Source organism: Hylobates moloch, unplaced genomic scaffold (genome assembly GCF_009828535.3).
Source record: "Hylobates moloch isolate HMO894 unplaced genomic scaffold, HMol_V3 SCAFFOLD_8, whole genome shotgun sequence".
NCBI lineage: Eukaryota > Metazoa > Chordata > Mammalia > Primates > Hylobatidae > Hylobates > Hylobates moloch.
In genome coordinates, this window is record NW_026652283.1 from 53,896,702 (window position 1) to 53,913,706 (window position 17,005).

The 17,005-nt window shown below is 38.2% G+C and overlaps 1 protein-coding gene across 2 annotated transcripts in view; it reads right to left on the reverse strand.

Moving 5' to 3' along the window:
- The window catches only part of TOR1AIP1 (torsin 1A interacting protein 1), a 40,961-nt gene that overhangs the window by 2,773 nt on the left and 21,183 nt on the right, over positions 1–17,005 (reverse strand). For both annotated transcript variants that reach the window (XM_032160864.2, XM_032160863.2), the window contains exons 5-9: positions 16,635–16,721; positions 14,002–14,058; positions 10,234–10,275; positions 9,438–9,506; positions 3,746–3,802 (exon numbers count right to left, since the gene is read on the reverse strand). In XM_032160864.2, the coding sequence (XP_032016755.1) occupies positions 3,746–3,802; positions 9,438–9,506; positions 10,234–10,275; positions 14,002–14,058; positions 16,635–16,721 (312 nt within the window). The remainder of the gene's footprint in view (positions 1–3,745; positions 3,803–9,437; positions 9,507–10,233; positions 10,276–14,001; positions 14,059–16,634; positions 16,722–17,005) is intronic.

Here is a 17,005-nt window from a genome sequence, read left to right on the forward strand (position 1 = left end):
TAATAAAATAATTTATCACATTCTCAAGAAAATCTTACATGCATAGGCTTTGAATTATGTGTGCAAATATGCATACATTTCTTCAATATAAAAATAAGTCTTTGAGGAAAAAAGTTTTTAAACATATGAAATGGCATAAACAAGTCAGAAAAATAACACAGTTTATAAAGCGAAGTTATTATTTCCACTGCTAATAGCTGGGAGAATAGACTATTAAAATACAATTTATAAAATATTTTTTAATTTAGAAACTCAGCATTCACATGGCTAATTATTCGAGGTGAAATATTTCTGAAGTACATAAAGGGATAAAGAAAAGAATGCAGGCTGGACGTGGTGGCTCATGCCTGTAATCCCAGCACTTTGGGAGGCCGAGGCGGGCGGATCACGAGGTCAGGAGATCGAGACTGAAACCCCGTCTCTACTGAAAATACAAAAAACTAACTGGGTGTGGTGGCACACACCTGTAGTCCCAGCTACTTGGGAGGCTGAGGCAGGAGACTCACTTGAACACGGGAGGCAGAGGTTGCAGTGAGCCAAGATTGCGCCACTGCACTCCAGCCAGGGTGACAGAGCGAGACTCCAATCCAAAAAAAAAAAAAAAAAAGAAAAAAGAAAAGGATGCAATATAAATGAACATCTTCTACGTGTTATAATAGCTAGCTGTCCCTTCAGATTAATTTCACTGATGCCTTTTGTGGTATGCAAGTTAACACTGGTAAAATTTAATTTGTGACTCATCCCTAATTACTATAGGCAATAATAGTATTAATTTATATTTATCTAGTGCTTTTCAGTTTATAAAGTACTTTCTCATATTCTACTTCATTTATTCAGCTGATAGTAACAATAATACTTCTACATCTTTTACTTATTGACTGTTTCAGGCTATTAATTTTAGTAGGGACCTTTTACAGCAGCAATTCTCAAGGTGTGGTCTGTGGGGTACCTCAAGACCCTATTTTGCGGGGGGAGGGGGGTCCATGCAGTTAAAGCTATTCTTCTAACACTAAGATGTTATTTGACTTTCACCTTGTGTTGACATTTGCACTGATGACACAAAAACAATGCTGGGAAAAACTTCTGATGCCTTAGCATGAGTTACAGGGCAGTGGCACCGAACTGTACGAGTGTAGTCATTGTTATTTTTCACTGCCATGCATTCAAGGTTTAACAAAGGGACATTCTTTTACTTAAGAATGTCCTTTATGAAGCAGTTAATTATTTATCTTACTAAATCTGAATCCTTGAGTACATATCTTGTCAATATTCTTTCTGAAGAAATGGGAAGTATGCACAAAGCACTTCTGCTGCATCATACAGTACCATGGTTGTCTCAAGGAAAAGAATTTTGTGCAAATGAATTACAAGGCGAATTAGCACATTCTTCATGGAACACTATTTTTTACTTGAAAGAACAAGTAACAAACTACGGTCAGACTTGTGTATTTGGCAGATATTTGCTTTCAAGTGAAAATTAGGATTTTAGAATTCTAAATCTGCCACCACGAGCCTGACAACTCCCAATATTGTACTTTGTAACACTTTCTTTTTTTTTTCTGAGATGGAGTCTCGCTCTGTGGCCCAGGATGGCATGAAGTGGTGCGATCTTGGCTCACTGCAACCTCTGCCTCCTAGGTTCAAGTGATTCTCCTGCCTCAGCCTCCTAAGTAGCTGGGATTACAGGTGCATGCCACCATACCCAGCTAATGTTTCTGTATTTCTAGTACAGACAGGGTTTTGCCATGTTGGCCAGGCTGGTCTTGAACTCCTGACCTCAGGTGATCCATCCGCCTAGGCCTCCCAAAATGTTGGGATTACAGGCATGGGCCACGCACCCCACCCTTTAACACTTTTTTAAAGTCTTGAGATTGGCAGTGATATTAACAAATGTGATCTTTTTTATTACATTCCTAATGTGTCAATGTTTGGAAAATCTGCATTTCTCAGTGAACCAATGTTTTCCAAATGACCAGTGCATGATACTCCATTCAAAGTATAAGACCAATAACTTTTAATGTAATAGAGTACTAAAAGCTCAGTAAGATGGTTTTAGATATCCTATTTCAAGTAACATTTAAGAAACTACCACTTGTTGAGTTTTGGAGAGTTCAAAAAAGAATAGCCACAATTATCTGAAGAGGCTATTAAAATTTTTCATATCTGTATAAAAGCTGGATTTTTTGTAGATACTTCAACAAAAATAATATATTGTAGCAGACTGCATACAGAAGCATATATGATAATCCAAATCCATTTTTTAAAGCTAGGCATTAAAGAGATTAGAAAAAATGCAAAGCAATCTGATCTGTCACTCTTCTTGCTAAATTATTTTAAAATAAATTAATACAGGCCGGGCGCGGTGGCTCACGCTTGTAATCCCAGCACTTTGGGAGGCCGAGGCGGGCGGATCACGAGGTCAGGAGATAGAGACCACGGTGAAACCCCGTCTCTACTAAAAATACAAAAAAAATTAGCCGGGCGTGGTGGCGGGCGCCTGTAGTCCCAGCTACTCGGAGAGGCTGAGACAGGAGAATGGCGTGAACCCAGGAGGCGGAGCTTGCAGTGAGCCGAGATTGCGCCACTGCACTCCAGCCTGGGTGACAGAGCAAGACTCCGTCTCAAAAAAAAAAAAAAAAAAAAAAAAAAAAAAAAAAAAAAAAAAAAAAAAAAAAAAAAAAAAAAAAAAAAAAAATAAATAAATACATATTTAAAAAAATGTTTCAACTTTAATTTCCTGGTACATATGGATAGACATAACCCATATTTTCAACAAAAAACTCTTTGAGGTTCTTAATAACTTTACTAGTGTAAAGCGGTACCAAGAACAAAAAATTTGAGAATCATCATTAACCTATTTTCTTTCTTTTGTTTTTTTGAGACACAGTCTCGCTCTGTCACCAGGCTGGAGTGCAGTGGCACGATCTTGGCTCACTGCAACCTGCACTTCCCGGGTTCAAGTGATTCTCCTGCCTTGGCCTCCTGAGTAGCTGGGACAACAGGTGTGTGCCACCACGCCCAGCTAATTTTTGTATTTTTAGTAGAGATGGGGTTTCACCATGTTGGCCAGGATGGTCTCGATCTCTTGATCCGCCTGCCTTGGCCTCCCAAAGTGCTGAGATTACAGGCATGAGCCACCACGCTCAGCCCATTAATTTATTTTCTTAGTACTCTTTCAGGATAATAAGACTTGGAGAACTAAAGAAACTTGCCACAAGGCTGTAAAGGAAGTAACTGGTCCAATCTAGTTCAAATACAGGTGTGCAGACTCCGAAAGCCATTGTAATCCCATAAAGTCATGTTCTGGCTATCTTTCTTTCAATTCAGCATGGTTTTCTCAGTTAACAGTATTAGTAGCTTTACTTATTATTAGCTATTATTTTTGGTCTTATGGACAGTTAAGTGAAGGGCAATACCAGATGTTGTCTCATATAGTTTGTCTATAAAGAATTTCACTGCTAGTAGAATATATACTTTTTCCTCTGAAGTGCTTAAAATGTGATTCTTCAAATAGCATTGAGTCATACTGCTGTCAAAAAATATATATATTTTTTTGAGACGGAGTCTCGCTCTGTCGCCCAGGCTGGAGTGCAGTGGCGCAATCTCGGCTCACTGCAAGCTCTGCCTCCCGGGTTCACACCATTCTCCCCCCTCAGCCTCCTGAGTAGCTGGGACTAATTTTTAAACAATTATGGAATACCAATTTTACAGAAATATTTAATAAAAACTGAATACACAAACTTACGTCGGCTGGAGGTTGATGGTGACTGGTTTCCAAGCTCTGATTTCAGAATGCTGTCATCTAATGGTGAGAGTAATAAAATAAGACTATCAACTTATGCTTCATAATTTGAGTATTTATTTCTAGTAGACAAAGAAGATACAAATTCCACCAGGAAAAAAAGAAGACAGAGATCAGCCAGAAGCAGAAGAAAAAGTAGAATATCTGAGTGCCAATTAGACTGAGAGCTCCTTGAAACATGCGACCTATTTCTTTCATAGCTTTTCACAGCATATGGTGGGGTCCAGTACAAAGCACACAATAATTAGTTTTGAGAGAAAGTTTGGAAGTATTTGACCCATAAGTATCTAATGGGATTGGTGAAACCTCCGGGATAAAAAGGACAAAGAAAATAAGCACACCATAATAAAATGAAACATATTATACCATCTGAAAAACTGCCATATATTGAACTCTTGCCTGGTGAAGATGCTGTAAAGAGGGGGAAAATAAGGACAAAATGTGGATTATAGACTACTGAGCTGTCTGGATAAGGTGTTTTAATATAAAAATCTGAATCCTCACTATTTTCTACCTCAAACTGATTCAATATTTCCTCTGGGGATTCTGACCATTTCAAATACTAGTAGTATTTTAAAATCACATTTAAAAACTTCTCATCATTTCTGTTAATAGACAAGTAATAAAGTAATTCTGTTTTAGGCTTGTGGTTAAACAATAGAGCTCAAAAATAATTTTCTCACAACTCTGTCACATTTCTACTTCCATCTAAATTTATTTAGAAAATAAATTAAGCCGGGCACAGTGGCTCATGCCTGTAATTCCGACAAATTAAGAGGCTGAGGTGAAAGGACAGCTTAAGCACAGGAGTTTAAGGCTAGCCTGGGCAACACTGTGAGACCCCATCACTAAAAAAAAAAAAAAAAAATTAAAAACAAGAAAAGAAATTAAAAATGATCCTAACCTTTCCCTTTCCCTTCCATCTTTCTTAGCATACCAGCAGGTTTTAAAATCTAATAGAGGAAATGGAAGGACAGGCTTCAGAAGGTGGAGAGGCTGAGTTATCTCATTTGTATGACCTATATTACCAGTATTGCCATCTATCACTTGCCTGGAGTTTTATAACTTTTGTATATATAAATGAACTTCCTGGTGGATCTTCTTAGCGTTCTATCAACAACTTTCATTTGAGAAACACTGGAATAACTGGAGGAATAACATTAGCCCTGCTAAGATTCAGAAATAGCCTTATTTTTGATCATATAACAAAAAACTCCATAATGATGTAGAAAGACAAAATGACAGCAACTCTAAGAGGAATATTGTTTTTTAATTACTAGTTTAGCTTAGGATATTTCACTATTTAGAAGCTTCTAAGTTAGGTTATCAAAGTTACAACTAAAATAACAATAAAAATACCTAACCACATGAAACTCAAATCCATCAGATAATGTTTATTTTGAATACTTCACTCCATGGTTGCAAAGATCAAATGAGATAATATATATAAAAATGCTGTGAAGTGCAATTCTGTGATGTTAATGATGAAGGACAGCTAAATAATAATGATGTACCATATACAATATTTATATAATTCATATAACACAAACACACACACAGCACGGTATATACTGCCAAGGCAGGACATTGTCCAAAGGGTAACTGCTATCCTTTTTATCAACATTACTAGAGATGCTAATAACAATTCTAAACAACATCTTTTTAAAAGAAAAAACTCAGCTGGGCACGGTGGCTCAAGTCTGTAATCCCAACACTTTGGGAGGTCGAGGTGGGTGGATCACCTGAGGTCAGAAGTTTGAGACCAGCCTGGCCAACACGGTGAAACCCTGTCTCTACTAAAATACAAAAATTAGCTAGTGTGGTGGTGCACCACCAGCTACTTGGGAAGCTGAGGCACGAGAATCGCTTGAACCCAGGAGGCAGAGGTTGCAGTGAGCTGAGACCACGCCACTTCACTCCAGCCTAGGCAACAGAGCAAGACCCTGTCTCAAAAAAAAAAAAAAAAAAAAAAAACTCAAGCTTTTCTAGTCTAAAGAGTATGGTGATAATCAATCACTCTATAACCATCAAGAGTAGAGGGCACAAATCTTCCATAGTTGCTACTGATTCTACAGAAAACATTAACAATAAATAAGCCCTGATAATTATGAGATTTTAGACTTTAAAAAATTGTTTACACATATAAGCTCAATACAATAATCTAGTTATAGGCACTATTGTCTCTAAAGGCAAGAAAATTGAGGTTCACAAAGGTTAAGTGATTTTACCAAGATTACTCAATTAGTAAGTGGAAGAGCTAGGACTGGAGCTCAAGAGCTTTAACTCCAAATTGTCTTCCTTTCTCTATCTAAATTTCTGAGACAGGTTCCAAAATATTTATATTAATTCTCTGACCTCTCCATGCACATATATTCTTCTCTATAATCATTGTTTTATCACCTGGCAAACAGGAAAAAGTAAAGACAGTGGTTCCATCTTTCCTAAAAGGTTAGATGCAGGCAGAAGCCTGAACTGGGACTTGTCTACAGGAAACTGGTGCTAACATCAGGTGACAATGTTCCATGGGGTAGAATCTATAGCCTAAGGTTCTTGAACACTCAACTCTAAAAATGACTTTTTTTTCCTCACCAAAGCAGGCAGAAATATATAGTTAAAGAATGAGAGATAAAATGTGGAATGCCAGGAAAACATTTTTCTAATAGTCTTGAAGAGGAATCTATTATATAACAGTGTTTGAAAACTCACTGTAGTCTTCCACTTCCATTGAAAATATTTTCTTCTTGCTCATCGTTCTATCTTAAAGTCCTCATGTGGCTGAAAGTCTAAAAGATCCTATTACATGCACACTTCTGGTATGTTACTGTTACATAACTCTGAAAGCTCAATGTGGTATCTATATATGGTAGGTGTTAGCAACCAATGTATAATTCTGTAAGCCATAATAAATATAGTAACCTAAGACAAAGTAGAAATGCAAACAGATAAAATACTAAAAATTAGCTATCAATTTAGCAACTAAAAAGATCTATTTCTGCATTTCTACTAGATGTTCAATATTATTTTTCCTTCTGTATTGTAGTGTCTTATTAGAGGAAAAAATTATGCAAAGATTTTCTGATAAGTATGTACTAACTTCACAAGATGCCTCTGAGCTTTTCACATTATATACACTAAAACTCATGCATTTTTACATCCAAGAGTATCTCTTAGGTCTTCAAATTTAATTTTAATGTTTGATTCTGGTTATAAACATAATTCTAATAAGCTGAATAATTAATGTTTGGTTTCCTAACTATAATAGGTCAGGAAGAGCAAATTATAAGAGGAAATGGTTTTCTAATCACAGGCACATAATCACAGCAATAAGAAATGACAACCAACAATAAGACAAGCGCAAAAAGTTATTTCGGTTCTAGACTGCTGAAGAACTCACTCATATGTGGGCTAAAAACGTCACTGCTGAGTAAAAATGAATTATGACCACTCCTACTTTACTGATGGAAAAGCAGAGCCACACATGTCATCTGGTCCAATTAGAGTTAATCATCCCATGAGCAAGAGATACAAGATGTGGATTTTTACATTATCTAAATAAAAGTAAGAGAATACCTGATGACCTCAAGACCGATTGTGGTTAGATGAGTAAAGTAGGGAGGTTAAAGGTCACTTAAGGCAGAATATGCATGGACTTTAAAAAAATATGGTCGAGATTTAATGTGGATGCATTTCCATAGAAATTATAGAAAGTGAGTTCAAAGTATGATGGTTTTATCACATCAATTTATAGTATTCCTTATATTCTGTGACATTTAATCCATCCAAAACCTAAACATGAGGCTGGGTGTGGTAGCTCATGCCTGTAATCCCAACACTTTGGGAGGCTGAAGTAGGCAGATCACTTGAGGTCAGCAGTTCAAGACCAACCTGGCCAACATGGCGAAACCCCATCTCTACTAAAAGCACAAAAATTAGCTGGGCATGGTGGTGCATGCATGCAAGTCACAGCTACTTAGGAGGCTAAGGCACAAGAATGACCTGAATGTGGGAGGCGGAGGCTGCAGTGAGCTGAGATTGTGCCACCGCACTCCAACCTGGGTGACAGAGGGAGACTCCATCTCAAAAAAAAACCCAAAACAAAACACCCCCAAAAACCCAGAAAGGCTGGGCGCAGTGGCTCAAGCCTGTAATCCCAGCACTCAGGGAGGCCAAGGCAGGCGGATCATGAGGTCAGGAGTTCAAGACCAGCCTGACCAATATGGTGAAACTCTGTCTCTACTAAAAATACAAAAATTAGCCGGGCGTGTAAGAATACAAAAATTAGCCGGGTGTGGTGGTGCATGCCTGTAGTCCTAGCTACTTGGGAGGCTGAGGCAAGAGAATTGCTTGAACCCGGGAGGCAGAGGTTGCAGTGAACTGAGATTGCGCCACTGTACTCCAGCCTGGGCGACACAGCAAGACTCCATCTCAAAAACAAAACAAAACAAAAAACAGAAAAAAAGCTCTAAACATGAAAATATAACTTGTGCATTTCAGCCTTTATTATGTAAAATTATGAGTATACAAAGCTGTTTCAAAATCTGCTAAAAGCAAAAAATAAGTATTGTCAAAAGAGTAGAATTTCATTATTGTATACAGACTGTATTGCTGCTAGAACTGACAGCTTGTTAAGATCCATCAATCTGGCCGGGCGCGGTGACTCACGCCTGTAATCCCAGCTCTCAGGGAGGCAAGAGGCAGGAGGATAGCTTGAGCCCAGGAGTTCGAGACCTGCCTGGGCAATATAGCGAGACCCCGTTCTCCCGAAAAAGAAAAAAAAAAAAAAAAAAAAAAAACATAAGATCCATCAATCTCTAGTTTTCTTTTTTTTTTTTCAGAGTCTCGCTCTGTCACCTAGGCTGGAGTGCAGTGGCGCAATCTCGGCTCACTGCAAGCTCCGCCTCCTGGGTTCATGCCATTCCCCTGCCTCAGCCTCCCAAGTAGCCTCCCGCCACCACGCCCAGCTAATTTTTAATTTTTTTTGTATTTTTAGTAGAGACGGGGTTTCACTGTGTTAGCCAGGATGGTCTCGATCTCCTGACCTGGTGACCCACCCGCCTCGGCCTCCCAAAGTGCTGGGATTACAGGCGTGAGCCACCGCACCTGGCCAATCTCTGGTTTTCTCACACCACTATTTACATTCTACACCCAGCCCATGTGCTGCCAGTCCAGGCAAATAGAAATTACTAAACTAGTAATCATAGCTGTACTTTATTAGTGAAATCACAAACAACCTAAATGTTTATCTGAAGAACTAAATATTTTTGTCAAGAAAAACATAGCAGGCCGGGCGCGGGGGCTCACGCCTGTAATCCCAGCACTTTGGGAGGCCGAGGCAGGCGGATCACGAAGTCAGGAGATCGAGACCATCCTGGCTAACATGGTGAAACCCCGTCTCTACTAAAAAATACAAAAACGAAATTAGCCAGGCGTGGTGGCAGGTGCCTGTAGTCCCAGCTACTCAGGAGGCTGAGGCGGGAGAATGGCGTGAACCCGGGAGGCGGAGCTTGCAGTGAGCCAAGATTGTGCCACTGCACTCCAGCCTGGGTGACAGAGTGAGACTCCGTCCCAAAAAAAAAAAGAAAAATATAGCAAATACACTTAAGATTATTTCAATAACAGGGATTTATCTACTTACTTTGCATCCTGGTCCTTATTCTTGCAGTTTGTGGGGCCCATTCCTGGGGAGTTTTTTGATATCCTGAGCCTGAAGCAAATACATATATCAAAAGATAATTTCCCATACTTTGAAAGTTTATACCTATTCCAGTGTTACAAAATTAATCTATCAGAAAGACAAAATAAAGTAGGGGAAGAAAACAATAAAAGCAATAGTTTTATAAGTAAAAGATAATTTCAAAGGATCGTATCAGTGAGGATGAACCACTTCCTACAGCAAAGCAGGTAGCAAATAAATATATTATCACATAATATAAATTACTTGTGGTAAAATAGCCCTGAACACATTTCCATATCACAGAGTAATTATTACAGGTAGTACCAATCCGTGGTGAATTAAAAAGGTAAAGAGGGGTAAAATGACTTAAAACCTTATTACAACTTTTGTTGGGAGAATAAGGCAAGGTTAGAATTGATTGACTGAGGCTGGGCGCGGTGGCTCACGCCTGTAATTCCAGCACTTTGGGAGGCCGAGGCTGGTGGATCACGAGGTCAGGAGATCAAGACCATCCTGGTTAACATGGTGAAACACTGTCTCTACTAAAAATACAAAAAATTAGCCGGGTGTGGTGGTGGGCGCCTGTAGTCCCAGCTACTTGGGAGGCTGAGGCAGGAGAATGGCATGAACCCAGGAGGCAGAGCTTGCAATGAGCCCAGATCGCACTCCAGCCTGGGCGACAGAGCGAGACATCATCTCGAATAAAAAAACAAAAGAATTGATTGACTGAAAAAAGAGCAGACAACCAACTACTTACTCAGCACTGAAGGTTGCTTATCATGAGCTATGAAGTTTCGACCTGAAACAGAAAACAGGGATAAGGTCATAGAATACTTGAAAATAACAACAAAAAAGATGTTGCATAGACATTTTGCTTGTTTACTGTGGATACTAAAAACAAACAACAAACAAAAAACGTTCTCTCATCAATTCCAAGCATATAAGTATATAAAGTATATATATATATAAAAAACATACATATACTATATATAAAGTGTGTGTGTATTTCTTTCCCCCTCATTTCTAAACTTCAAAATGTTTAGGAATTGGGCAACAACAAGGAGTCAGTTTTTGGATCAGTACCATCAAAATAACAACTACATATAGTCGTATATATCAAGTATAATTTTGCTTAATCCTTTTTTTTTTTTTTTTTTTTGTTTTGCTTAACTCTTATGTGGCCCTGGTTGGAATGCAGTGGCGCAATCTCGGCTCACTGCAACCTCCGCTTCCCAGGTTCAAGATATTCTCCTGCCTCAGCCTTCCAAGTACTTAGGATTACAGGTGTGCACCATCACGCCTGACTAAATTTTTTGTCTTTTTAGTAGAGACAGGGTTTCACCATGTTGGCCAGGCTGGTCTCAAACTCCTGACCTCAAATGCTTTGCCTGCCTCACCCTCCCAAAGTGCTGGGATTACAGGCATGAGCCACCATGCCCAGCCAATTTTGCTTAACTCTTATGTGGTATTTATAAAATTGTTCCTATTTTATAAATAAGGGAAAACCGGCTGGATGCAGTGGCTCATGCCTGTAATCCTAGCACTTTGGGAGGCTGAGGCAGGTGGATCATGAGGTCAGGAGATCGAGACCATCCTGGCTAACATGGTGAAACCCCGTCTCTACTAAATACACAAAAAATTAGCCAGGCGTGGTGGTGGGCGCCTGTAGTCCCAGCTATTTGGGAGGCTGAGGCAGGAGAATGGCGTGAACCTGGGAGGTGGAGCTTGCAGTGAGCTGAGATCACACCACTGCACTCCAGCCTGGGCGACAGAGCGAGACTCTTATCTCAAAAAAAAAAAAAAAAAAAAGGGAAAACCAAAATTGGTAACTTTTTCCAAAATTATATATCTAAAAGTAGTTGGGCCAAGATACAAATCCAGGCAGTCCATATCATATACCACATACCATACCATAGAGAAATGGTATGTACTATCTATGCAGATTTATGGACATTGCAAAGTAGCTATGAAGTAAAACATGCTACTTCAGGTTTTGAGGCGGTATCTAAGGATAACTGTAAAATGACACAATGGGATGATTAAAAAATGACATTACAATTATAACAAGGTAAATTTTCAAATCTGCCCTGAGGAAATGAGTTACTCTTTGATGATAAACACAAGTATCGATTTACATTTATTTATTTTCAACTTTTTCTGAATACAAACATGTGCTAGCTGTTTAAAAAAAGGGGCCATTCTAGAAATGCATAATTTAAAAATTCATAAATATCTATCTGTTAAGTATCTATTATGTGCAAAACAATGAACGTAGAAATATTATGGTAAATAAGACAGATATTCTCTCAGCTTTGTTTTCAGTCTATACTAAAAATATACTTTTAAAAAAGTGGATACGTACGTTTTAATACTTTCATCAAATTCTAAGAGATACTTTTAAAAAAATGCCCTTTGATCTACAGATACATCTTTTAATTAATGGTATGGCATAGTTTAACTGGATGGTTTTTCTTTCTCATTGATACATAAAATCAATAGTATCTTAAAGTCAATGAAATATATCTTGATCACCCTTTCATTAGGATACAATGAACTAACGCATTTTTCATTTCTAAATAGCATTTCGTTTTTTTTTTGAGATGGAGTCTTGCTCTGTCACCCAGGCTGGAGTGCAGTGGTGCGATCCCAGTTCACTGCAGCTGTTGCCTGTTGGGTTCAAGCGATTCTCCTGCCTCAGCCTCCCAAGTAGCTGGGATTACAGGCACCTACCACCACACCTGGTTAATTTTTGTATTTTTAGCAGAGACAGGGTTTCACCATGTTGGCCAGGCTGGTCTCGAACTTCTGACTTCCGGTGATCCACCTGCCTTGGCCTCCCACAGTGCTGGGATTACAGGTGTGAGCCACCACCCCCAGCCTAAATAGTATCTCACTGCGTGGGTATAATATCATTTATACAGGTAGATACATTTAAGAGTTTCCAAAGATCAAAGATTTGGAGTAAAATAGGGCAAATACATAAAATAATTCGAAGAGTAATTTTCCACAACTGATTTTTTTCCAGCAGCTAATTCATTTTATGTCTCATTTTATAGTCACAAACCCAGAACCTACTAAAAATTAAAATAAAAAATATAAAATTGAATTCTATAAATACAATGATTATAAAACAGATTTCCAAAGGCTTTTTCTTTTTTTCTTGAGATGGAGTCTCACTCTGTCGCCCAGGCTGGAGTGCAGTGACACGATCTCGGCTCACAGCAAGCTCCACGCCCCCCGCCCCCCCAGTTCACGCCATTCTTCTGCCTCAGCCTCCCGAGTAGCTGGGACTACAGGCACACGCCACCACACCCAGCTAATTTTTATATTTTTAGTAGAGACGGGTTTCACCATGTTGGCCAGGATGGTCTTGGTCTCTTGATCTAGTGATCCGCCCACCTTGGCCTCCCAAAGTGCTGGGATTACAGGTGTGAGCCACCATGCCTGGCCTTCCAAAAGTTTCTTCTTAAGAAAACAAAGTAATGTGGAAGAAAAAAAAAAGTTCTTGAAGATTTTTACATACAAAGATATTTTTGGTTGATTAATAATTAATTCAGATTTTGGGAGACTTGATTCAAAAATGTCAAAAGAAAAAAACGGTAGTAACAAAATAATAAAGGTGGCTGGGTGCAATGGTTTACACCTGCAATCCCAGCATTTTGGGAGGCTGATGTGGGAGGAATGATTGCGCCCAAAAGTTTGAGACCAGCCTGAGCAAGATAGTGAGACTCCGTCTCTACAAAAAATTTAAAAATTAGCTGGGCATGGTAGCACGTGCCTGTAGTCTTAGCTACTCAGGAAGCTGAGGCAGGAGGATCCCTTGAGCCCAGGAGATCGAGGCTGCAGTGAACCATGATCACACCACTACACTTGCCTGGGCAACAGAGCGAGAACCTGTCTCAAAAAAAGAAAAAAGAAAAGAAAATAATGAAGTTAAAAAAAAAGTCACCGATGATTCTTATGCAAATCATTATTAGCATTTTGGTATATTACTTTCCAATCTTTTTTTGTTATATTTTCTCAATATTTGATCATAAAAATTTTCAGTTGTAAGACTGAAATGAATATTTATATACCCATCACCAAGCTCGCCATTAACTTTTTATTACATGTGCTTTATTACTTATTTATTCATCCTTCCAAACTTTTACAAGAGTTGAAATTGTACTAATATAAAATTTTATGTCCTTATTAGAATAAGTGCATATAAATAGGCTCAAACTACTACATTAGTCTGTTAAAATAAAAGCAATCAACCCATTTATACTGCTAGCAAAGACATTCAACAAATCAAAGAAGTAGTAGTTTTTTGTTTGTTTTTTAAGTTCAAATTCAGGTTTGGGTATAGAGAATAACAACTCAATAAGCAAAGTCAAGTGGTAGAGAGATATCGGATAAGTTTTTTTTTAGCATTCATTATTCCTCTTGTTCAATATTTACATTAAATTTCAAAAGAGGATCTTCAAAAATAGGAACAGCATTTGACCAAGCTCACAGGAAGACCTGTAAACACAGCTTTACTTACTTTGTGATGACTGCCAAAATGATTCTATATATTGACTAGATGATCTGGTGGTATTATCTAAAAAATAAAAAAACAGTACACTATAAATAATATTCAACTTTTACACTGCACATTTTACAAGACAACAGTGAGAAATTAATAAAAAGGGCAACAATATTCAGATAACTCCCAGGTGGTTAAAAACTTGGATGCATAATTTATTTTAAAAAGTTTCTAGGCTGGGTGCAGTGGCTCTCGCCTATAATCTCAGCACACTGGGAGGCTGAGGCAAGCGGATCACCTGAGGTCAGGAGTTTGAGACCATCCTGGCCAACGTGGTGAAACCCCGTCTCTACTAAAAATACAAAAATTATCTGGGCGTGGTGGCACGTGCCTGTAATCCAAGCTACTCAGGAGGCTTAGGGCAGGAGAACTGCTTGAACCAGGGAGGCAGAGGTGCAGTGAGCCAAGATCGCACCACCGTACTCCAGCCTCAACAAGAGAGTGAGACTCTGTCTCAAAAAAAAAAAAAGGTTAAAAAAGTTTCTAAAGAGTCATGTCACATCTAAAAAATTAGCGAATAACCACTTAAAAAATTGTTATGATACAGAACATGCCCCAAGGTAATGACATAATAAAACCTTTGAGTTGTGAAAAATTTTCAAAGTTTACAACAGTGGATCATCTTGAAATCATTAATATCCATTTTTGCTTTAAATTTTTATTGCAAGTGGGCAATATTTTTGTATACTCTTTTTCTTTCTTTCTTCTTCTTTTTTTTTTTAAGAGATGGAGTCTCACATTATTGTCCAGGCTGGTCTTGAACTGAAGGGATCCTCCTGCCTCAGCCTCCTCAGTATCTGGGACTATAGGTACCTATCACCATGCCTTGCTTTCAGTCTATTCTTCTTAAAAACATTTTTTCCCATATAAAAGTAGAATTTATAACTAAATTAGTTTAAAAGTGATCAGGTTGCTGTTTTGGAAACAGACACATTGACACAAAAAGGTGAAGTGGCTTTTTTTTTTTTTTTTTTTGAGACGGAGTCTTGCTCTGTTGCCCAGGCTGAAGTGCGATGGCACGATCACAGGACCTGGGGTTTATGTACTTCCAAATAGTTATGCTGGTAGCAATGGCAGCAAACTATTGGCTATATAAATGGCTTAATTAATCTCTAATTTTTAGAGCTTCATGTAATATGTATGAACATTAATAACAGCACTTAGTGAGTGTTTACTATGTGCCAGGTAAGTGCTTTGCATATATGAATTAATTTAACCCTCACAACAATCCAGATGACAAGACTGAGGAACACAGAAGTTAAATAACTCTCTAAGGGCAAACAGCTAAAAAGTGAAGAAATGGATCCCAGGAATTCTAGCTAGACACTACTAGCGCGTTACAAATCTCCATTTCTGTATCAAGAATACATAGGAAAAATGAGGAAGGGTGGGAAATACACAATACCAAATGCCCACCAACCAGCTTATAATGCCAGGCATGGTGGCCCACACCTATAATCTCAGCACTTTGGGAGGCTGAGGCAGGAGAATTGCTTAAGCCTGGGAGGTCGAGGCTGCAGTGAGCCATGATCGCATACTGCACTCAAACCTGGGTGACAGAGCGAGATCCTGTCTCAAAAAAATAAAAACAAAAACCAAACCAGCTTATGTACTTATTTTTAAAGTGAAATGATGAAGTAAAGAATAGGAATTACAGGTCGGGAGTGGTGCCTCAGGCCTGTAATCCTAGCACTTTGGGAGGCAGAGGCAGGCGGATCACCTGAGGTCAGGAGTTTAAGACCAGCCTGGCCAACATGGTGAAATCTCATCTCTACTAAACATACAAAAATCAGCCAGGTGTGGTGGTGCGCACCTGTAATCCCACCTGCTTGGGGGGCTGAGGCAGGAGAATCACTTGAACCCGGGAGGCAGAGGCTGCAGTGAGCTGACATTGCGCCACTGCACTCCAGCCTGGGTGACAGAGTGAGACTCCGCCTCAAAAAAAAAAAAAAAAAAAAAAAGAATTGGACTTACAGAAATTTTAAGGAGGTGGTGAGGGGAAAGTGCAGGACTAAAGTATAAAATTACTCATTATTTACAGAGTTTACAAGTTTGTTTAGCATTATCTTTTTTTGGGGGGGGTCTTGTTCAACATTATCTTAAGCCTCAAACTGTTATTTTTCTCTCTTTAGTCAACTCTTTCATTGAATAAACTTAAATTCACATAAACAATCAGAACTTGTTAATTAATAACTTGGTTTGAATTTGAAAATCCAGAGATAAAGGTAGTTATCTAATTAAATGAAAACTTCCTAAAAGTAACACTCCAGATAGTGTTGTCAGTCCCAATGGCAATGTGATTAGTTTCTCTATAAAATTCAAAAACAACAAATAACTCTTCTTTTAAGCACAAAAATATCTTACTTTCCACAAATACCAAAAAAAGCTAAAAGTGATTTGTTTAGATATCATGACATAGTATTAATTGGCTGTACACACGAAATCAGTAATTTTAATAAATATTAAAAGAAAAATTCACGACTTTTTATAAAGTATTAATAAAAATTTGAAAGTTTTTTTTAAAAAGCAAATTCGTGGAATACCAAAGATAGTTCTATGAGAAGAGTCATATGTATATAAAGCAACATTACCTCCAGATTCATCAGAATCCCTGGATCTGGCCTTAACAGTAGCGACACTGCTGTGAGAGCTGTCTTGATCATCATCTTCAGTTTCTCCTAAAGAGAAGTAAACAATATACTAATATAGTCTTATTTTAAGGCTCAAAAGATCTGAATTTAAAAAAACCAAGCAAATAATTTAACATTAAAAGAAGGCTTTTAAGTTATCAGATATAGATCTGCTGTTTATCATGCTTATTATTTTGAATCCCAAAGTTCCAAAGGAACTAAAATTTAGCTCAATTTGTGTTCTCTGGGGCACATAATACTTTCCTAAACAAATATTCAGAGTAATATCTAAAAAACTATACTCTAAAGCTTTAATGTAGAGTCAAAAATGA